Raw genomic sequence first — 23,261 nt, forward strand, 5'->3', positions numbered from 1 at the left:
TTAAATAATTTTGCTGAACAGTTATTAAAATTTGGATACTGTTAAATCAGTGTTGAGCAAAATGTGCAATGCATATTAGAGGGGAGGCACTCCCCTTATGCAGGGACATGGGCATCTGTGTCACCATTCATTCCAGGACCAGAAGGAATGCTGTGGATAAACTGGTTATCTAATCTCATGATCATCAGTGTTGGTCTTTGAAACCAGCATCACTTTAGGCAGTAGCTAATCGTTACCCCTGCCACAATGGACAGCATTTGTCAGTGTAAGTTAAAGACAAAAATATTCCAGGTTGTTTATGAAAACCAGGTGTTTTAATTTCCTTTTATGTTTTAAAAACTGACAATTGTTGAGACCTTTGAAAATATTAAGGGAAATTCATTTAATCTTCTCAGCATTTATTTTGAAAGAGGTGGCTGGGCCATCAGTCTGTAATCATCCATTCACACATTAGTTGGTATGTGTCTGGTACTGGGAATAATGCAAACAAAAATAATTCAGATAATTTCCATTCACCAGGAGCTCACAGATAGGCATAATACAGTTATATAGCTAAATATGAGACCTGTTTTTCCATTCATCTTTAATAAAAGAAAAATGAAGTAAAACATCTGAAACTTGAACTTTTCATTGCTTTGTTGGAGGGAACTGGAAAGGCATTAGCGTACAGTTCTTTGGGCTGGACCACACTGCCCTCTGCTGTTATTAACTAAGGACAACTTTTGGGGAACAGATGGTATGGGAACAGTTCCCTTTTTAGAAGTATTCTGAAGAGGTGTATCCCATTAACATGCTACAACACAGCAGATTAAATGAGATAGGGTGGGGTGGAAATTCGGAGGCAATGGGAATAAGCAGTCAAAACTTCTAAAGTAACTAGGCTATGAGGGCTTAGGCCAATGAACTTGCCTACACATTGGGGTCACCAGGGGAACTTAGAAATAGACCTATTACTGCTTCCAGATATTATAATTTAATTGGTCTTGGGTGAGGCTTGGGCTTAGGATTTTTAAAGATCTAATGTGAGAGAAGTTGAGAACCACTTCTAATTATAGCATAAGCCCCAGGCTCTGAGGCTTTCTAAAAATCAAGGACAAAGTACCTACTTATTTTGCCAGGAACCACTTGAGAATGGTGCATTCGAAGTCACACTGAAACTCACAGAATACTAGAGTTGAAGGGAACTGAGATCGTGTAGTCCAGAGACTGTAAGCAGGCAAGCCTTTGGTCATTTTTGGCTCCCAAACATGTTCCCGCCTGCGTAATATTCCAAAAATTTGAAATTAGTTACCAGCACTTAATTGAGAGCTTTCCCATAAAAATCTAGGTGTTTGGCTTCTTTTGAAAAAAAATCAGATCTGACAACCCTGGACATGCAGTGCAGCAAAAACGCCAGAGCTCAGCAGTGTTTCGGCCTGTTAGCTGGGGCACTAGTTCGCCACCATCTCAACCAGACACTAGTGGGCATCTGATTTGGTCCAACTTACTCTTGCCTGCTGCAAACTAAAAACTAGCTTTTTGCAACTTTGGACCATCGCTCCAGCACCAAAAGCAGCTCATTTCTCCTGCATGAGGTCTTCAACCTGTCGAGGACAGGAACCTTCCTCTCTCCAAATGTTCTCCAGCTAAATACCCCCAGTTCTTTCAAGTATTTTTTGTGGTATGGGTTCTGGACCCCTCACCATCCTTGTTCCTTCCTTGGGATACTTAGTGGTCAAGGTCCTCCTTAAATTTGGTACATGGAGTGAAATATAGCACTTGCATTGAGGTATTCTATGGCTGTGAAACTTGCATTGGTAAAATCTCAAACACCACTAATTTTTATTGTCGTCGTCATCACTTTGTTGGTTTGTGTTGAGCCTGCGGCCAACTAAAATCCATTTTTTTTATATGAAATGATATGAAGCCAGGTTTCTCCACCCCAAACTTATATAACCTATTTAATTTAAATGAGGATGTTATAGTTATAACCTGTTTAATTTCATCCTGATCATGTTACTCTGGAACAATCTGGAGCTGTGACTGTCAACTATTAGCAATGTTGGGCTGCTCTATCCTCAAATCTGATCTGATAGCTTCATCCAAACACTGATTTAAAAAATAAAGTTGACTAAGACAGACCCCTATGAAATATCAAGAGACCAAATCACACTAATTCATTAATCAACAATTTGTTTAAATGTCCATGGCCACCTCAAGGCCACATTTTTCTCATCTATTGAAAAATTTAAATTAATCTATTCCATTCATCCGACCTAGCGATGTAACAACAGCACTATGTAGGTGAGTGCCTGATGAGTCCAAGTGGGTTACTAGTGATTACCTCCTTTTCTAAGTACCTATAAACCATTCTGCTGCACACAGACATCAAGCTTGTCACAATCTACCCTTTACCTATTTTTGAAAATCAGGATACTTGGAAGACACTAGCTCTTTCTTGTTGAAGGTTACCTGGCTGCTTTAGGGTGTGCCAATCCTTCCTTTTGAATGTTCACCAGATGTAAGTGAAGTTAAAGTTTCCGCTTAGGCAGAATTCAGGACTCAGGAGGTCAAGAGACAGAGATGATACATGTAGAACCAAGAGCATGCCAACGTTAGAAACCTGAGGAAGCAGCTAACGGCAGATATTTCTTTCCCTACATTAAACCTGATTTTCAACATGACAGATTTCAAAGGGAACTTTCAGTGTAACCATACTTGAAGACATTCCTGATCCTGTGACTGTCTCAAAAATAGGCAAAGAAGTTTCAAAAGCTTGGCCAATTTGGAAACCACTTGATAGGCCAACATCATTCTCTTAGAAAAGTTCTTGTGCTCTCTGATGAGCTCTCAAAAGCACAGTTTCAGTCCTATGAAGCCTGATCCTCTTAGAATTATTTTGGGACTCTTCGGAGTTCGTTCATGAACCAAAGGGCAGCACTGAGCAGAGCCAAGGAGCCTGACTGGTGAGTGGCAGCCAAAGGAGTTGGGACGTACATCAGCAGAGTGCTAATGCCCAAACCCACCTGTTAGAAGAAAAAAAGCGATCAACAAAGTAGGAACCATAAATTCAGAGCCAAAACAACTGAGTGTGGACAACCAGATACACAAAACTCCATATTCTCTTGTCAGAACATTAAAAGTATATTTTTAATTTCACAAGTAAATAGGCTTACAATGAAGGAAATTCAAACAAAACAGAAAAATCTAAAATTTCCCTTAATCATCCTTCATCCTCTCCCAGTTTACCTCCCCAAAAGTAGTCACTGTTATCAGTTTCTACACACCTGTACTTCTGTGTAAATATTTTTAGAAAATCATAGTTTTGTACTTTAAAAATATATTGTTCTGCCACTTGCTTTTTTTTTTTTTTCCCACTTAATAATACATGTCTTGAGGTATTAAACTGCTATGCGGTATTCTAAAGTATAAATTTACCATGACTGTTTATTTAACTGTTTACGTGGTTTTCCAATTTTTCACCATTACATCAATCCTACAGTGAATTTCCTCACAGATATATGGCTCTTTGTGAATTAGAATATCTCTAGAATAATAAGTCAATTTGCTGGGCCAAAAGATTATACATTTAATATTTTAAAAGATACTGCCAAACTGCCCTCTGCAAATGCTATACCAACTCATGCTCTCACCAAGAATATATGGAGGCATCCATTTTCCTATACCTGTGCCAATATTTTTTTTTTCATTTTTCCCAATCTAACGAAGACAAAATGCCATGCATTGTTTTAATTTGTTCTTCCGTGATCATGAATGAGACTAAACAGCTTTTCGTATTTATTAGCCATTCATATTCCTCTTGTGAGAATTGTGTATTGATATCTTTATTTTATTTTCTGGTTACTAATCTTCTAGTCTATTATAAGTACTAAAAATATTTTCTCCTAGCCTTTCCTTTTTAACTTTGTTTTGGGGACACCCTCAGACCAAATAGAAGTGGTTTATACCTGGATATATGCCAAAGCTAGCAGAGTCACTGCTGCCATCTTGGTCCTTCGAGGAAGAGGAATTCTCTGAGAGAGGAAGTAGAGCACTGTAACGGCAGTAACTGAAGAGATTCCCTGCAAGGAGGAAAGAGTGTCATCGAGTGCCAGGAAGAACCATCCCACCCTTCCGATTTCTGCTCACCTCATAGGTATCTCTTCCAGAACTACTGAGTAACCACTAAGCACGTTCCTGCCCCAGATAGAGAACCGCTTGCAGTTCCACCTCTGATTACCGCTTCTCAGTCTCTTTCCTGCTCCTCTTCCATTTGCCACTTAAATGTCAGTGCTCCCCAGGGCATCACCTAAAGTTTCTGCACCTATCGCTTTATCCACACACTCTCAGTGATCTCATCCACCTTCCAATGTAGGTGTCACACAGGCTTGGCCCTCACATTTTAAATCATTCTTTGTATTTTTTACCACTAATTTTATCTCTACTCTAATCCTGTTTATGTTATATTTTATTATTTCATTTTATTTCACAGTTTACATCTTTATTTGACGATCAGCAGTTAGTTCTCATCCACGTTAACTGTAGATCTTTGAAAGTGGTGACAGGCACAAGGGTAACCACTGTATAGAGCTTGTTTGCTGACTCTTCATCTTCATTGCATTCTCTGACAATTGCATTGGGATACAGAATGGGGCATTCCTTCTTCCTTTGACCCAGATGGCTTTGTTTAGTTCGGTGTCAATGCACAAATCTGGAGTTGCTGTCTCCTCCATGGTAAATTTCTGGATCCCTCTGAGTGCCTTAGGGACATGCTTCTTAAAACCCACTCCATGGCTGCACTTGTGAATGTTGATGATATATTCTCTGGTCACTACTTCGTTGACAGCAGAATGGCCCTTCTCTCCATCCTTCTTTGCAGGAACCATCCTGCTGGGCCCAAGTTGGAAAGGAGCTCTAATCTTGTTTTTTTTTTAAAACAGGGCTGACCCCAGCACATGAGGGTTATTATTTTCCTGGGCTATAAGTATAGGAGGTGGTGGTGCTGCCAGCTAGTGTGAAAAAAGACCTAAAGTCGCGTTTTCATTCCCGCCCCTTCAGAACGAGGGTCTGGGATTGGCAATGGGGTCTCCTTCTGCCTTCCATGATGTCAAGGAAAATGTTTTCTGTCATATTTCTATACCTATTTCACTTCTTTTCCTTTTCAGAGCTGTCCATGATGACGGTTTTAACCAGACTTTACTTAATACAAAATGTGTGGCGGTGGGGACTGAGCCCATACAAGGTAACTTAGATTCCAGCCCTAGCATTCTCTTTGAAATATCTGAGTCTTCTGGACCTCTTGCTTTGGATGTACTACTATCTTCTCACACTCAACATACCTCGATCTAATGACATCCTCCCATCTCTAGCTTCACATTCATTCCAATAGTCCCATTTCTGTTGGTTGTGTTTTAAGCATGCCACAGAAGAAACTTTGGGATCTCCTTTGATCTTTCTTCACCTTCACTTCTACAGCCAATCTTCTATTCTTCTCTTAGATTCACCATTTTTCTCAAGTCCCACTCCCACCAGGAAGGCTTGAACCCCATCCCTCTCACCAGCTTTACTGCAACCGCACTCTGCTTCTCACTGGAATCCTTGCTGCTGCTATTTCCCTGCTCCAGTTTATCATTCCCGAGAAACCAAGCCAATCTTTTTATTTATTTGCTTGTTTGTTTATTTATGTGAGGCAACCCTTGGTTGACCTCACAGATTGCAAGGACCTTGTCAGCTTACAATCCTGTATTTTTTAATTTTTTACACTTACAGCACTTGGTCTTCCTAGATGGTCTCCCATCCAAGTACTAACCAGGCCCGACCCTGCTTAGCTTCCGAGATCAGATGGGATTGGGCTTGTTCAGGGTAGCATGACCATAGACCCAAGCCAATTTTAACATGACTCACAGCAGGCCCTTAATAAACCTTACCTTAAATGATATAAGGAGTATTTATTACGCTCTTGGCTCCTTGGAGTCCTGGTTCAGCTCTGATAGCAATGTGTTCGGCAACTACTGTCTTTGCACTCTCTTTTTGACTCTACCTCAATTCTGCTAAAATGACTCTCCTATGTGTGTTCAGAAATGAGGGAAGTTTTCATTTACCAGATGGTGAAAGGCATATTTAAACTTTAAGAAGCTGGCAGTATCCTGAAAGTCTAAATTTGGCTGGAGGGGTGTGAGTAAACAGGACAAAAACAGCACATCAGGGACCTGGTACTAAACTTCTTCTAAAAAAAAAGGAAATCCAGTTCCTACTCTACCCTCACTGTTGCGGTTAGTGCTTCAGACACTCCAAAGCTTGTGAGAGGTGCCCTGTGTGGGTAGCCAGTAACCACCAGACAGACTTACCAGGAGCCGGTGATCAAACTGCACCATGGTGGGATTCTCGAAAACATTCCTTAGGGTTGGGGAGAAGGTAAAAAGATCCTCTGGGATCCAAGATTCTCCCATCTTAGGAAAGGAGTTGTAAACAAGCCCGGCATCCAGTCCTGCCACAAAAGCCCCTGTATGCCAAGGTAAAGGTAAATGGTATTTATTAAAATGAGAGAATGAAATTATCTGAGTTGCCTCCAGTACCCAGCAGGTCTCAACCCATCCTCTCTCTGTACATTTATATGGACCTTCTGATAATCCCCAACCCGCCCAGAGTCACACAGCGCTTCCCGAGGGCTCCATTTGTGCCCTGTTCACCCTCTCAGGAAACCTCACAATCAGCCCATCCGGACCAAGCCCCATGGTGTTCAAACTGCCGTCTGTGAGCTGCCCTTGGAAAGGCCCACATAACAAAGAACTGAAGAGGGCCTCTCATCCACAGCCCTTGAGGAACTGAGGCCTTGAGTTTAACAGTCCACAAAGAACTGAATTCTGACAACAACCATGCGAGTGATCTTGTAAGCAGATCCTCTCCCAGTGGAGCCTTCAGATATCAGAAACATGGCAGAGTGGGAGACGTCCCCAGATCTCTCCCCTTTAAACAACAATAAGCTGAACATCTAAAACTCAACGAAAAACACCCAACTGCACGCCAGCATGTTTAAGCATGGGATCTGTGCATAAGAGCTACCACAGGTCAGAACCCCGGGTGTCTGGGCAGTGGACTGGGAAAACTAAAGAAGCTGCCTCTCCCAGCTGCCAGAGCTTCCTGCATGAAGAGGGGGAGGGGAGAAGGAGTGGTAAGTTCCTGAACAGCACTGCCCAGAAGTGCTGTGAGCTCCACGCTGTCAATGGTAGGGCTCAGTCATCAGGGCAGAAAGCAGAGAAGTGGGACAGGATGGCAGAGAAACAACAGTTGATTTTTACCAGCCACAGTTGCAACACCAAGGCTCAGCTGCAGCTCCCAACCCCCAACCCAGAAGGCCTCTCCCCCAATATCCTCTGAGACTGAACACTGCAGAGTCCCAGGGGAATATGAGCAAATGCTACTGAAACTGTTGCTAACACTACTGAAACTGTTGCTAACACTGACAGGAACTAAGACTGAGGGTAGTGCGCATGATTAAACATCTACAAGAAAATAAAAAGGCAATATTAAGGCTTTATATAAAGCAGTGATCCAAGAGGCTTAGATCCCACCTACTGTAAACCAAAAGAAAAGTGCCTTCTTTGCAACAGGCGAAAGAGAGATCTTTATATAATAAATCTTCTTTCTGGGAAAAATCAGAATACACTTCCATTAATGCCCAGGCGAAGAAATAGTCCATTAAACACCATGAACAACCAAGGTGACAAGGCATCTCAGAAATAAAGAGGAAAATCTCCAGAAAATAAACTTACAGATATAGAAATATGCAACTTAAATGACAGAGAAGTCAAGATGGTTCCAAAAAAATTCAGTGAGTTCCAAAACAAGTCATATCAACAATTTCAAGAATTAAAAAAACAACTATATCAGTAGAACGAGTTCTTTAGCAAAGAGATTGAAACCCTCAGTAAGAACAGAATAGATCTTCTGGAGATAAAAAAACACACTGCAAGAGTTGAAAAATGAAATAGCAAGCTTGGGAGATAGAGTTCACCAAATGGAGGAAAGGATCAATGATATCGAAGACAGAAATCTAGAAATAAATCAGAAGGAAGAAGAGAGAAACTGAAGAATGAAAAATAATGGGAGAGAAATACAAGAACTAGCTGATACCTCAGGAGAGGAAACATAAGAATAATGGGCATTCTTGAAGGTGAGGAAAAGGAGCAGGGACTAGAAAACATTTTCAGACAAACAGTTGATGAGAATTTCCCAAATCTAAGGAATGAGCTGGAGCTTGGAATTCAAGAAGTCAAGAGAACACCTAATTATCTCAACCCAAAATGGTCTTCACCAAGACATACTGCATTAAAAATATCAAAAATCAACGACAAAGACAGAATTCTCAGGGCAGCCAGGAAGAAGAAAATGGTAACTTATAAAGGAAAACCCACTAGATTATTGTCAGACTTCTCAGCACAAAACTTACAAGCCAGAAAGAAGTGGAATCAAATATTCAAAATATTAAGTGAAAAGAACTACCAGCCTAGAATAATGTACCCAGCTAAGCTCTCCTTTAGATATGAAGGAGAAATAAAGACCTTTCCAGACATACAAAAATTGGAATTCTCCACTACAAGGCCTGCATTACAGGAAATACTGAAAGGGGGTCAGCTCACCTCAAACAAAATGGCAAAAAAACCCAAACATAATTAGGCGTAAGGTGACTAGCAGGATCATAGAAGCAGAGGAGTGGAACCCTTACTAAGAACAGGGCATTATAAGCTTATAAAGTAAGAAGAGAATTGCTATAGGAAGACAGTAATGAACGTTCAGCATACACAGGGACAAACTGAGATGACGATGACTGAAAAGTGGAGGACTCAAAGATTTAAATCCACAAAGGGGAATGTAGATAAGGCACGTGCTATAGAAAATGGACGACTGTATATATGTAACTATCTTTTACATATTCATAATGGTAACCACACGCCAAAGATTCAGAACTGAAGTATATAACATAAAACAAGAAAGACCACAGGGAAAACCCACAAAACCCAACCAAAATAAAGAAAACAGAAACACAAGGATAAGGAAGCAATGGAAACACCGATCTACCAAAAAGCAAAAAGATAAAATGGCTATAAGAAGATCTCATATTTCAATAATCACCCTAAATGTAAATGGTCTGAACTCACCAATAAAAAGGCACAGAGTTACAGAATGGATCAAAAAACAAAACCCAACCATATGCTGCTTCCAAGAGACACGTCTCAGTTCCAAAGACAAATATAGACTCAAAGTGAAAGAGTGGAAAATGATATTTCAAGCAAATGGAATTCAGAGAAAAGCAGGAGTAGTGGTACTAATATCGGGATGAAATAGACTTCAAAATAAAAAAGGTAAAGAAAGATACTGAGGGACACTTCATAATGATAAAGGGAATCATGCACCAAGAAGACAACACTTATTAATATCTGTGCTCCCAATCAGGGAGCCTGAAATACATAAAGCAATTACTAACAGAACTAAAGATAGAAACAGACCAAAACACTATCGTAGTAGGGGACCTAAATACCCCACTGTTGGATATGGACAGATCACCTAAACAGAAAAGCAACAAGGAAATAACATCCTTAAATGACACATTAGACCAACTGGACATATTGACATTTACAGAGCCTTTCATCCCAGAACAGCTGCTTATATATTTTTCTCTAGTGCACATGGAACATTCTCTAGGACTGACCATATATTGGACACAGAGATAGCCTCAACAAATACAAGAGGGTTGAAATCATACCAACTATATTCTCTGATCATAACACTTTGAAACTAGAGAGCAACTGCAAAAAGAAAGCAAGAAGAACCCCAAATACACAGAGATTAAACAAAATTCTACTGAAGAACGATTGGGTCAGAGACGAATAAAAAGAGAGATCAAGAGATACACAGAAACAAATGGTAAAATGATAGTACAACTTATCAAAACTTTTGGGTCACGGCAAAAGTGGTATAAGAGGAAAGTTCATATCATTACAGACCTACCTCCAAAAACAAGAACAAGCTCAAATAAACAACCTAACACTTCATCTTAAAAAACTAGAAGAGGAAGAACAAATGAAGCCTAAAGTCAGTGGAAGGAAAGAAATAATCAAAATTAGAGCAGACATAAATGAAATTGAAAACAACAACAACAAAAAAATTAGCAAAACGAATGTAACAAAGAGCTGGTTCTTTGAGAAGGTTAATAAAATTGACAATCCCCTGGCCAGACTCACTAAGAAAAAAAAGGGAAATGATACAAATAAACAAAATCAGGGATGAAAGAGGGGAAATGATGACTGATATTGCAGAAATACAAAAGATCATACAAGAATACTATGAAAAAGTATATAACACCAAATTTAATAACCTAGAAGAAATGGACCAGTACCTAGAAAAATCCAATCTTTCTAGACTGATCAAGAAGAACTGGAAAATCCAAATAGACCCATCAGCAGTATGGAAATAGAAACAATCACCAAAAACCTACTAAAAAATCAAAGTCCAAGACCAGATCACTTCACCAGTGAATTCTGCCAAACATTCAAAGAAGATTTAATACCTATTCTCCTCAAACTCTTCCAAACAATCGAAGGGGAGGCAATATTTCCCAATTTATTTTATGAGGCCAGTATTACTCTGATACCGAAACCTGTTAAAGATAACACAAAAAAAGAAAACTACAGACCAATATCTCTCATGAACACAGATGCAAAAATCCTAAATAAGATACTAGCGAACCAAATACAGCAACATATTTAAAAGATTTTACACCACGATCAAGTGGGCTTCATCCCAGGGGAACAGGGATGGTTCAACATACATGAATTGATTAATATGATACACCACATAAACAAATTAAAAAATAAGAATCATATGATCATATCAATAGGTACAAAAAAGCCTTCAACAAGATACAGCATCCATTTATAATCAAAACACTTATTAAAATTGGTAGAGAAGGAAAGTACCTTAACATAATAAAGGCCATCTATGACAAACCTTCAGCCAACATTATACTGAATGGTGAAAAACTAAAAATCTTCCAAGATCAGGAACAAGGCAAGGCTGTCCACTATCACCACTGTAATTCAATATAACATTGGATGTCCTAGCAAGTGCAGTCAGACAAGAGAAAGATATAAAAGGCATCCCAATAGGAAATGAAAAAGTCAAACTGTCACTCTTTGTGGATGACATAATTCTCTATATAGAAAACCCTAAAGACTCCACAAGAACACTACTAGAAACAATAAGCAAATATTCAGTAAAGTCTCTGGATACAAAATCAACATTCAAAAATCCACAGTATTCCTATACTCTAATTACGAAGTGTCAGAAAAAGAAGTGGAAAAAATAGTTCCTTTTGCAATTGCAACAAAAAGAATAAAATTTAACAAAACATGTGAAGGACCTATATAATGAAAACTACAAGACCCTATTAAAAGAAATCGAAGCAAATACAAAGAAATGAAAAGATATTCCGTGTTCTTGGATTGGAAGAATCAACATAGTTAAAATGACCATATTACCTAAAGCATTATACAGATTTAATGCAATCCCCATCAAAATCTCATCGGCATTTTTTAAAGAAATGGAACAAAAAATCATCAGATTTGTATGGAAGCATAAAGATCCTGAATTGCCAAAGCCATCCTGAGAAAAAAGAACAAGACTGGAGGCATCACTCTCCCTGACTTCAAATTACACTACAAAGTGACAATAATCAAGATGGCAGAAAAAGACACACAGACCAGTGGAAAAGGATCAATAATTTTCGACAAAACAGCCCAGAACAAAAAACAAAAATCAAAAACAAACATACTAAAAAGCCAAAAACATATAGCGGAGAAAAGAAAGCCTCTTTAATGAATGGTGTTGGGAAAACTGTGAAGCCATCTGCAAAAAAATGAAACTAGACTGTTGTCTTTCACCGCACACCAAAATTAACTCAAAATGGATCAAGGACCTAAATATAAGACCTGAAACAATAAAATGCATAGAAGAAAACATAGGAACTAAACTCAAGGGCCTTGGACTTAAAAAGGATTTTATGAATTTGACCTCAAAAGCAAGGGAAATAAAAGCTAAAATAAATGAATGGGACTACATCACACTAAAAAGTTTCTGCTGAGCAAAAGAAATTGTAAACAAGGTAAAGAGACAACCATCTGAATGGGAAAAGATATTTGTAAGCAACACCTCTGATAAGGGCCTAATATCCAAAATATACAAAGAACTCATACAACTCAGTAACAACAACAAAACAAACAATCCCTAGAGGACGTACGAATGGCCAAGAAATTTATGAAAAGATGCTCAACATCGCTATTAGGGAAATGCAAATCAAAACCACAATGAGATACCATCTCACGCCTGTTAGAATAACTTTAATCAACAGGACAAGTAACAACAAATGTTGGAGAGGATGCAGAGAAAAAGGAACCCTCGTACACTGCTGGTGGGACTCCAAATTGGTAGAGCCACTATGGAAAACAGTATGGAGGTTCCTCAAAAAACTAAGAATTGATCTACCATATGATCCAGCAATCTCTCTGCTGGGTATTTACCCCAAAGACTTAAAAACTTGCACACCGATGCTCATAGCAGCATTATTCACAGTGGCCAGGACATGGAAGCAGCTGAAGTATCCTATCATAGATGACTGGATAAAGAAGCTGTGGTACATATATAAAATGGAATATTACTCAGCCATAAGAAGAGATGAAATACTGCCATTTGCAATAACGTGGATGGTCCTTGAGATAATAATGCTAAGCGAAATAAGCCAAACAGAAAAAGTTGAAAATCACATGATATCACATATATGTAGGATATAAACCTACAAGCAACAATAGAACAGGACAGAGACTTATGGATATGGACAATAGACTAGTGGTTACCAGAGGGTAGGGGGCAGAGGGGAAGGGGAAGGTAGACAGGGAAAAAAAATTAAAAATAAATAAAATGAGAGAAAGAAGAGACCAAATACTATTATGACACAGAAGTATTTTTTTATCCCAGATTTAGATAAAAGTAATAGAGAATAATAGATTTAGAATATAGGTTCTGAAACTAGGAATATACAACACAATCACCATGAGAATTTATATGAAAAACAACTACATCCTCATTTGCTCCCACCCAAAGATTCTAGCATGCCTCCCCAGAAGAGTGAACTAGAAGCTCTAGAGATGCACATTGGTTTGAAAAAATTCCCTTAGTAATTCTGATGCCCTCCTTATCCCCCACTGAGAACTACTCATCTATTCTGGAAGTACTCTTCCCCCTAGAAATCAGCCATAATTTACTCCCTGACTTCCTTAGGTCTCCACACAAATGTCACCTTATTAAAGAGACCTCCCCAATACAAGATAGCTCTCACCTGCCCCACCTCTATCCATATTTATGCTTTATTTTTCTTCACAGCACTGAACACTGTCTGATATATGATTTTTGTTGTTTATCTGTCTTCCTTAAGTGCTCAAAAAATGTTTGTTGAATGAACAAAGAAAAAAAAAGTACAAACTAAATCCTGGATAAACACATACAGAGTATTCATGAACTAATGGATGACGAATCCATTATTTATTATCAAAGAGGGCTCAGGCATGTTTAGATTACATTCCTTATTTTTGTAAATGCCATTTATAAAGTCAAAATTCATTCTCTTCTACCAAAAAAAGAGGGAGGAGAGTTGGGTAGATCACTAGTTCGATGGTTTTATTTTAAAGCAGTGCTGTCCAACAGAACTTTCTGAGATGACAAAAATGTTTTATATCTGCTATCCAATACAATAGCTGCTAGCCATGTATGGCTACTGAGCCCTTGAAATGTGGCTAGTGTGATTAAGAAACCAAATTTTAAATTTTATTTAATTTTAAATAATTTAAGTTTAAATAGTCACATGAGACTAGTGAATACTGTATTGGACAGCACAGTTCCAGAGTGAGAGAGGCAGCGGTATGATTTAAAAAATGAGAACGATCTGTGTTGGTCTCTGCCTCAGGAACTCCCTACCTTAGACTGGCTTTGAGGGCAAGCCTTTTATATGCTCCACCTTGGTGTAATATAATAATAATAACAATAATGTTTACATAATAGTAACAGCTAACACTTATGTAGCTTTTGCTATATGCCAGATACTCTCTTAAGCACTTTACATATATTATTCATACTATTATCATCACCCCAGTTTTACAGATGAGGCCTAGAGAGATTCCACAGCTTGTCCAAGGTCACTGAGTTCATAGGTGGTAAAGCCAAGGTTTGATCCTAAGCAGTCTGGATCCAGGTAGGTGCTCAAAACTTTTGTTCAACTGACTGGAAAGCAGGATTTTTGAAAGGGAGGAAGGAAGAGAAAACAGAGGGTGAAGATGGTGGGTATTAGAGAGGGAAATGTGAAAGGGAAATATGAAGATACAAGAGGAAAGGGCAAAGCAGTAGGCAAAAGATCCCACCTGAGAGTGGAATGAAAACAGGCTGTCTCGGATGAGAACAGTCCTACCTGAGAGAGCTGTAAGGAACACTAAGCCTGCTGTTCCATGAGCAAATCGTCTCAACCAGAGCAGTTGACGGGTTTCAGGCAACTAAATAAGAGAAAATCACTCAGATTAACTGTACTGCAGGAACTACAGAGGCAGAAAATATCTCCAAGGCCAAACCCAAGTAACAATGAGGTCATAGCTCTCTGACCCCTAGACTAGGTTAGGTACTCCCAGCAGATATTCTGTTCTGATTTTCATATTTTATAAAATTTATACATTTGCTATCTGTCTTCTCTGCTATCTTATTAAGTTCTGTAACAGCAGGAACTCTGTCTTAGGTACTACAATAATGCTAGCCCAGGGCTTGGCACGTAGGTACTCCACACATATCTGTTCATTAACTGAATAATTTGCATTGTTCAGGGAAAAAAATGGTTCACCATGGTTGAAATGATATGGCTGAAGATGTAAGACTGGATTTTCGTCTTCTGTGTGATACTTACTGTTCACCAAATAGAGTCAGAATCAAAACTGCATAAAATGCCTAGAGCTGAGATTCTTATATTTAGTGTTTTAGGGAAAGTCAAAATTTGTTTTCCTTTTTACTATAGCCAACTTCTGGTACTAATCAGTGAATCAGTAAATATGTATTAAGAACTTTATAAACTGGTAACATGAAGATACAAAGGAGTTAAGTCGGAGTGCTACCCTCAAATGATTTACTATCCAGTACTCAAAGAGTTAGGTATCATTACTAAGATTACATAGGTCAGTACATCAGTGCTGTCAAATAGAACATTTCTATCATCACAGAAATGTGATGTGCTGCCCAATAAGTGGCTAATGAGGGCTTGAAACAAGGCTAGAAACTGAAGATTTAAAAAAAATTAATTTTATTTAAAGTTTAATAACAAATTTGTTTAAAGCTAATTTTATTTAATTTTAATTAAAATTGAAATTGCCACATGGAGCTAATTAGCTACTGTGTTAGACAGCATAGTCCAACTATATGTTTGATTATCATCTCAAACCCTTTCTGTAATTAGTGGAATATAAATAAACGTTTAAAAGAGAAAAACCATTAACTGATGATTAATAGATCATTGGTTATTTCTAAGAGTACCATTTCATTATAGAGTGTTTAGGAGTGTGTGGGTATATGTGTAAGTGTTTAGGTGAATGTGTAGGTGTGTATGTAGAAGGGTGGGTGGGAAAACCATGAACTATGAAGAAAGAATGGGTTATTAGTATACACAGCTATAGATATAGGTAATTCTTTTTAGAAGTCTGGCTTTGAAAGTCAAGAGAATAGAATTATTCAGACGTGCATTGTCTACTACACCAATATTTCAACTCCACCTAGCTTCCCTATTCTTACTGGGACCCAGGCACTGGCACTTATCAGATGGTTCTACTTAAAAGTCCTATTGTCATCTCAAACTTCATTCTATGAACAGGGTAAAATAATACTCATTAAAAGAAAAAAAAAAAACTAGATAAAACCTGAATCAGCATACAGAGAAAATACTTTAAGATCACACAGGTTTACTGTATTGTTCAACCTGATGAACGGTAGGTCCCCATCTCAACAAACAAGCCGAAGGGCTCTCGTGTACCAATGCAGCACCAGAGACTGCTCTCTTCAGGCCTTCCTCACCTTGCCCTCCAACATCCCTCTGTGGAGGGATGTGGCTGGGATATCTCTTGTTGGTACTCCTCCTCACTTTTCCTAAAGTCTGTGTTTTCACCTTTCCCAATAGGCAACGCTGACAAAATATTCAGCTCCTATACTAATTCTCTTTTGAATGAGCTGCTCTAGCTCAAACGAATAACTGCACATTTTACTTTGTGGTCTCAAAGTTACCCAGAGTCCCAAAGTTCAGTGTTCCTTTTTCGTTGTATCTTGCTTCTCGTAAATTGGCAGAAGTTACTAAGGGAATGTGTGAGCTTTGACTTAGAACTTCCCATTAGATCCAGAATTTCCATTCCTCTGACACTGTCAGCATCTGTGCAAATGTGGTGATAACACAGAATGACTTTTACCTTGTGCTGAGGAAGCAGCAGTGAGAGTGAGGTCCACAAGCTGGCACAATAAAGAACAAGGGCTGATCCCAGGTGGGCAGCGAGACGGTACTGACTGACCCGAGGGATGTCATGGGAATCCGGTTTTTCTTCTAATCCACTTTTCACCATATACCATCCCAATAGACCCTAGAACCAAAAAGAGGCAAATAAAACAAGGTTGAAACTAACTATTCCACTTTACTCTCTGAGAAAGAGAGTTATCAATTATCAGGGTACTCCCTACCTGATGCCTCCTTTCCACTCCCTCCCATATCTCCAGTATCTCAGGAATCGTGACTTACCCGTATTTCCATATAGATCACCATAAAGATTTAGCCACTTATCAGATTAACATTTTATTGACATATGTGCCAAATAAAGAAAAGCACGTAAAAACATGTCTGTGGGCAAAACCTTATACATACTTGATATGCTCTAACTTTATGTAAACCAGTGAAATATAAGAATACAAAGAGTTGTTTTTACAAAAACCAGATTGAATGTTTTGGAAAAGCTTGACAAAGATAACTGCTTAAAAACAACTAGTGTCGAGTTAGGTGGGAATAAACAATTATAATAGTTTTGTGGGGGAAAACCATAAAAATCTGTAAAGCTTTGCAGTCAGATTGCTTTGCAAGTATCTAAGTTCTCACTCCTCTGTAAGGAAAATGAAATAAGATAATAGTTTATGAGGGTGCAAGAGACCTGAAGCTGAACTCCAATCAGAAGACTTAAAGAATAGGCCTTAGCTCTTCATTAAGGAAAAAAAAAAAAAAAAAAAAAAAGGTTACGAAAGTACACATTTAAGTTTAAAAGTTTAAGGTATGTATAATTAATTATTCTATGATTCTCTGCTTTAAGTAACCTTTTCAATTGACCTAAACAACTGTTGGTTCTAATCATATCAGGTAAAATACAGCCCTTTTGCTCCCATACTCCCAAGCCAATAGAATCACGTCAAAAGGTGGGATCTCCTACCTCTCCTAAATATATACTCCTCAAGAAATTTTTGGGGGCCTTGCTTTCTCCCTTCATGATTACCCTGGGTGTTCTAATTATCTAGATTTCATCTGCTGAGGACATTGGAAGATAAAGTAGTACATAATGTGATTTGCCAGCTTTCTTCTTTCCATAACCCTATTTGCCATCTTCAAATTTCTGCCTCGAGAGACTGTCTTTAGTGTTTTCTTTTTTCATTCTAAAACGAACTTCATTTTCTTTTGCCTCCTCTATCCTAGTTTCTCTTCGACTTTTATTAATGTCTAACTCTTTATTATCAGTTCCTATTGCCTCTATTTCATCTCTTCCATCTCTCTTCTCAATTCCTTCTAATTGATTCACATGCTCACCACTTCTATGTTAAATTAACAATGCACTTCCTTCTGATCAAATTTTGACATTTCTCTGATGCTCTGATAGTCTACCTTAGAGTCTGCTTACCCTGACCCAAATACTCATGTGTCTTCCTTAACATTTTTTTCCTTGGATTTCAGCTTCACCTAATCCATCTATATTCATTCCCCCAGTGCTTCACATTATCAGTGTGAGTCTTTCAAAGCTTTTTTTCCTTAACACTTCAACTTATATGTGATTTAATCACCATTTACACAGTACTTGAATATCTCTCAGCTCTCAGCTACATCTGTATTTTAAGATCCCTCATCCCACAAAATGTTTCTCTTTTGGAATACTCCTATTTGCTTCTATAGCCATTCTAGCATAGGGATCCCACTTCCCCGTAGAACAGGCAAGTTAGAACAAGGAAAATGAGAACCCAGGAGAAAACCCATGGTGGGAAAGAAACTCTAATTTTTGTGGCACTAAAATATGTTTACTGAATGCTTACTGATTCCAGGCATTCAGTATACCAAGTACTTTATATGTATGATCTCATTTAATATTTATACAACCTAAACAGTAAGCATTCTTTTTATCCCTATTTACAGGTAAGAAAAGCATAGCCTACAAAAATTAGAACTTGCCCTACTAAGTGGCAGAGCTGGGTTTAGAAGCCAGGCACATGATACTAAAATACGTGCTCTCACCTACTCTGCTACAAGATTACTTCCTGAAAAACAATGCCAACCAGGAGGCTCTTGGGAGCTCATCTCTGGTTTCCTCAAACTAGAATAAATCTCACCTGAAAGCAGACCAAGCCACAGAGGACAAGAACACATCCTTTCATGCCACGACTGAGCCAGCCCTTTCTCCAAAAGTAGGCAGCAGGTAAAATGTATGCAAGTCCTACGAGCCGACCCCACATTCGGTGTGAGTACTCCATGTACCAGATGAACTTGAATTCTGCCAATGTCATATCATGATTCAAGCTGGGTGAAAAGAGAAGTCAAAAAATAAAGAGGAAACATCTACCTGATTTTTATTTCCCAAAGGAATGGAGGAACATTCTCAGTCCCGAAGCTGGGTGAAAAGAGAAGTCAAAAAATAAAGAGGAAACATCTACCTGATTTTTATTTCCCAAAGGAATGGAGGAACATTCTCAGTCCCGAAGCTGGGTGAAAAGAGAAGTCAAAAAATAAAGAGGAAACATCTACCTGATTTTTATTTCCCAAAGGAATGGAGGAACATTCTCAGTCCCGAAGCTTGAGGTCTGCCCGTTCCTCATCAGTGACCTCAGGATCGCTTTGGAACTGGAGGCATAGAGTACGGGGCTCACTAAACATAACTGAGCCAAATCTCAAGAAATGATGGAATCTAACCATTATGAAATATTTAAATAAGCAACAGATCAAGTGGGCCTTGTGGGATATTTACTTAATTTTCTATAATGCTTACATTTTAAATTCTGGAAATTGCTGGTATTTTTGGAATTCTGCTTCCCATTCCTCTTGGCTCGTAGGTGGCTTCATCTCTTTTATTAAATGCCAATCTACCATTGAAAGGCCAGACTCTGTCAACCTTAGGATAGGAAAGAAATTTGAGTATGTGTGTGTTGTGCAATACTGGACTACTCACAAATGGTTTACACCAACAAGCAGATCTGAACTTAACCCTTTCAAAGGTAAACATATCATTTCATTGTTTCCTCATACCTTCCTCTCTTCTTATTGATTAGAATTTTAACAGAAACAGCAAAATCAACCCTTAGACCAAAGAAATTTGTCCTAAATGCATAACTAACCTTATTTAGAGAGAATAAAGAGATTTGATATAGGTATAAAACGGTTTAGGTTTTTGAGTGAATTTAAAGACAATAAAACTCAAATTCATCAGATTCCCATAACAGCCTATATAAGACATAAGGTTTTTTGAAATAAGGGCACAGGGAATGTGTAGAGAATCTGAGAACACATACTTTATTAAAACCACAAAGTATTGTCAACAACAGGATTTAGGGTTCTTAGAGTAAAAGGCTGATATTAGGCCTGAGGCAGGAAATATACAAGAAGAACCTGGAACATCTTATTATCTGGAAAGGAAGGAACCAAAGGAATTGAAACAATTCTGAAGCCAATTTGAAGAGGTTCCCACTGACTAAAGATGGGACAATTTGAGTAAATCATCATCACTGCAATGGATTGATTAAACCTATGAGCTCATAGTGATACTTAAGGACTCAAACATTGTAATGGTTACATTTGAAGGATGCTTGGGAACCAATTTACATTTTGAAAATTGGTAAAGGAAAAGAATCAAGTATTTATCCTGCCTTTCCTACATACACTATACCCTAGGATAACCAAATTATTGATTAAGAAATGTTTCTCTTTAGAGTTGAGCTAGTAAAATATTACAATTTTGCAACTAGAATGAAACATGGATCTAGGCAATGATCATCAGTGGCTGCTGACATCTCTGATACCAGGTATTTATGAATGTTATAATCACCTATGAAGTATTTTGCTCCCTGCTCCCAACCTGAATCTGATCAAGCAATAACCAGTTTACAGGAAATACAGGAGACATGTTAAACATCATCACAAGTATGCAATCAGCAAAATCCAGACTGTGGGACACTCCATGGGACAAATGATTTGGGTTTCTTCAACAACAAAACTGCAAATGGAGGTGTAGGGGGAAGAATCTAAATCTATAAAATATCTTTATAGGTTTAAAGAGAACTAAGAGGCATATAAACCAACTGTAATATATGGAACTTATCTGGGTTTAATTCAAACTGTACAAAAATTTTTGAGATAAATTTGATCTCTTTTTGTAGGGGGAAAATATACATAAACAATGCATAGCTGACAGTTAAGAACCTAAACCAATCTTCGTGAGGGTTTCCTACTAAAACCCTAAACTGTTATATGGCAAGGGAAGCCATCAGACATATTCCCTCGTTAGGCCTCAGTTTCTTCATATGTAAAATGAGGGAGCTAGACTAGATGATTCTTAGGGCCTCTTCCCCCTCAGTCATCCTGTGCCTCTACTCATGATCCAAACAGCTGACTTGCTATGAGCAAATGACTTACCTAGTTACTCCACCAAGAATAACAGCTCCAGCCACTGTTCCACTGCAGAACAGGAGCCATCGGCCCACCACCTGCTCAGCAGCCTTTGAGGGAAGGGACACTGTACCCTTTCCAGACTGCAAAGCTACTTCAGAGATGGTGCTGTATTGCCCTGGCCTCCAGGGGCGCTTGATCCCACAGCTGCAACCATACTAAGGATAAAGACAGACAAGTTACAATGGGAGAAAATAGGGAAAATCCTCACTACACCGGTATTCACTTAACCCCACTCTGGAGCTGAGTACCCTGTATGGCACATCTCTGGTGCTGCCCTGGAAAATCATCATCTCTTAACTGGATAACTTCATCCACCTCCAAACTGGTTTTCCTGCCTTTAAACACGACTTCTGTCTGGGACCACTACTTGTCCCCTTATTGATAAATACAGGCATATTTCATTTTATTGCCCTTCACAGATACTGGGTATTTTATAAATTGAAGTTTTGTGGCAACCCTGTGTAAAGCAAATAAAAACTTTCTGGGAAGGATTATCATTCTAGATGCCATTAAGAACACTCATGATTCATAGGAAGAGGTCAAAATATCAACATTACGAGGAGTTTGGAAGAAGTTGATTCCAACTCTCATGGATGACTTTGAGGGGTTCAAGACTTCAATGGAGGAAGTAACTGCAGATGTGGTAAAATAGCAAGAGAACTAGAACCAGAAGTGATGCCTGAAGATGTGGGTGAATTGCTGCAATCTCATGATAAAACTTTAATAAATGAAGAGTTGCTTCTTATGAACAAAGAAAGTGGGTTCTGGTGAAGCTGCTGTGAAGATTGCTGAAATAACAAAGGATTTAGAGTATTACATAAACTTAGTTGATAAAGCAGCAGCAGGGTTCAAGTGGATTAACTCCAATTTTGAAAGTTCTATTGTGGGTAAAATGCTATCAAACAACATCACACGCTCCAGAGGAATCATTTGTGAAAGGAAGTCAACTGATGTAGCAAACTTCATTCTTGCCTTATTTTAAGAAACTGCCACAACTACCCCAACCTTCAACGACAACCACTCTGGCCAGTCGGCAGCCATCAATACTGAGGCAAGACCTTCCATTAGCAAAAAGATTATGAGTTGCTGAAGGCTCAGATGATGGTTAGCATTTTTTAGCAATAAAGTATTTTTAATTAAGGTATTTACTGTTTTTTTTTAGACATAATGCTATTGCAAAGTTATTAGGCTACAGTATAGTGGAAACACATCTGGGAAACCAAAAAATTTTGTGACTCGCTTTACTGCAGTATTTGCTTTACTGCCATGGTCTGGAACAGAACTTGCACTATCTCTAAGGTATGTCTGTAGTACCTACTGCAGATCTCAGCTTAGATGTCACCTCCTCTGGGAAGTATTCCTACACTATCCCAGGTCTGCAACAGGTCACTCTGAGAGCACATCGTACCTTTCCTATGGCCCTTAACACACTGTAATGTAGTTTTAGGTTCATTTGTCTCAACTCCCCTTTCGCTATGAGCTGTAGGACAATAGTATCTGTCAGAGTGGTTCTTTGCCTCCAGCTACCTCTGTTTGGAACACATAAATAATAATGATCACTCGATACAGTAATTACTACTCAACACAGTAATTATTAGTTAAGTGAATACACGCCCTCTTCTGACTCCAACCTTTAGTCCAAAGACCCCCTATCTGGTTTCCTGCTTCTATTAATTAACTTTAGACAACTTAAGCCTCAATTTCCTTCTTTGAAGGGGTTTATAAACCATAACCTAACTACCTGGGGGCTTTTAGCAAAAACCAAATATACGGGTAAAATTTACTGAATCTTTGCGATGTACTAAGTGCTTGATGAATATTTAACTTATCCTCCCAGCAATCCCATGAACTAAGTATTGTCGTTATCCCCATTTTTACAAATGGGGAAACTGAGGCACAGATAGATGGCTAATATCATACAGCCGATAAATGGTAGGTTCCGATCAGAACTCGGGGACTCTGGATATAAGGAAGTGCGTTTTGAACTACAAAGAGCTACGGAAACGTGATGTGGGATTATCATTTTTCTCCTTGCTCTTTCCCCCCAAGCCCGCTTCCGCGACTCAAGCGTCCGCTGCGGTGCAATACCTGCGTTCTAGGCGTCGCCCTAGGAACCAGGAGCCGGACACACGGACTCCCCATCAAGGCCTTCAAGGGCGGAAACAGCATTCGCTGCATACTGAGGCCAACGCGCCGCCACCACTTCCACGCCCAGGATCCTAACAGTCTCCTTTCTCCTGCACCAAAGAAGAAGCAC

General features: G+C 38.7%; 1 protein-coding gene and 2 pseudogenes across 3 annotated transcripts; all 3 read right to left on the minus strand.

Annotated features, from left to right (window-relative positions):
- Window positions 1–367: 367 nt before the first annotated feature.
- LOC107499764 (cytochrome c oxidase assembly protein COX15 homolog) lies at window positions 368–23,259 on the minus strand. 3 transcript variants are annotated; one of them, XM_036221976.1, is made up of 10 exons: window positions 23,093–23,259; window positions 20,969–21,159; window positions 19,329–19,451; window positions 19,088–19,183; window positions 18,676–18,862; window positions 16,515–16,682; window positions 14,492–14,573; window positions 6,327–6,481; window positions 3,948–4,061; window positions 368–1,257 (listed from the first exon to the last, which is right to left on the minus strand). In XM_036221976.1, the coding sequence occupies exons 1-10, from the start codon at window positions 23,180–23,182 to the stop codon at window positions 1,159–1,161; spliced, it is 1,305 nt and encodes a 434-aa protein (XP_036077869.1). In that variant the 5' UTR covers window positions 23,183–23,259; the 3' UTR covers window positions 368–1,158. The 3 variants fall into 3 exon arrangements, with proteins under 3 accessions (XP_036077869.1, XP_036077868.1, XP_036077870.1); XM_036221975.1 differs by having other exon boundaries at window positions 368–3,005; XM_036221977.1 differs by lacking the exon at window positions 19,088–19,183 and having other exon boundaries at window positions 368–3,005; window positions 23,093–23,257.
- Window positions 4,081–5,710, minus strand: LOC107499767 (annotated as a pseudogene).
- On the minus strand, window positions 5,740–5,858 carry LOC118604633 (annotated as a pseudogene).
- Window positions 23,260–23,261: the final 2 nt, after the last annotated feature.

This window comes from Rousettus aegyptiacus, unplaced genomic scaffold, assembly GCF_014176215.1.
Source record: "Rousettus aegyptiacus isolate mRouAeg1 unplaced genomic scaffold, mRouAeg1.p scaffold_m13_p_6, whole genome shotgun sequence".
Classification (NCBI taxonomy): domain Eukaryota; kingdom Metazoa; phylum Chordata; class Mammalia; order Chiroptera; family Pteropodidae; genus Rousettus; species Rousettus aegyptiacus.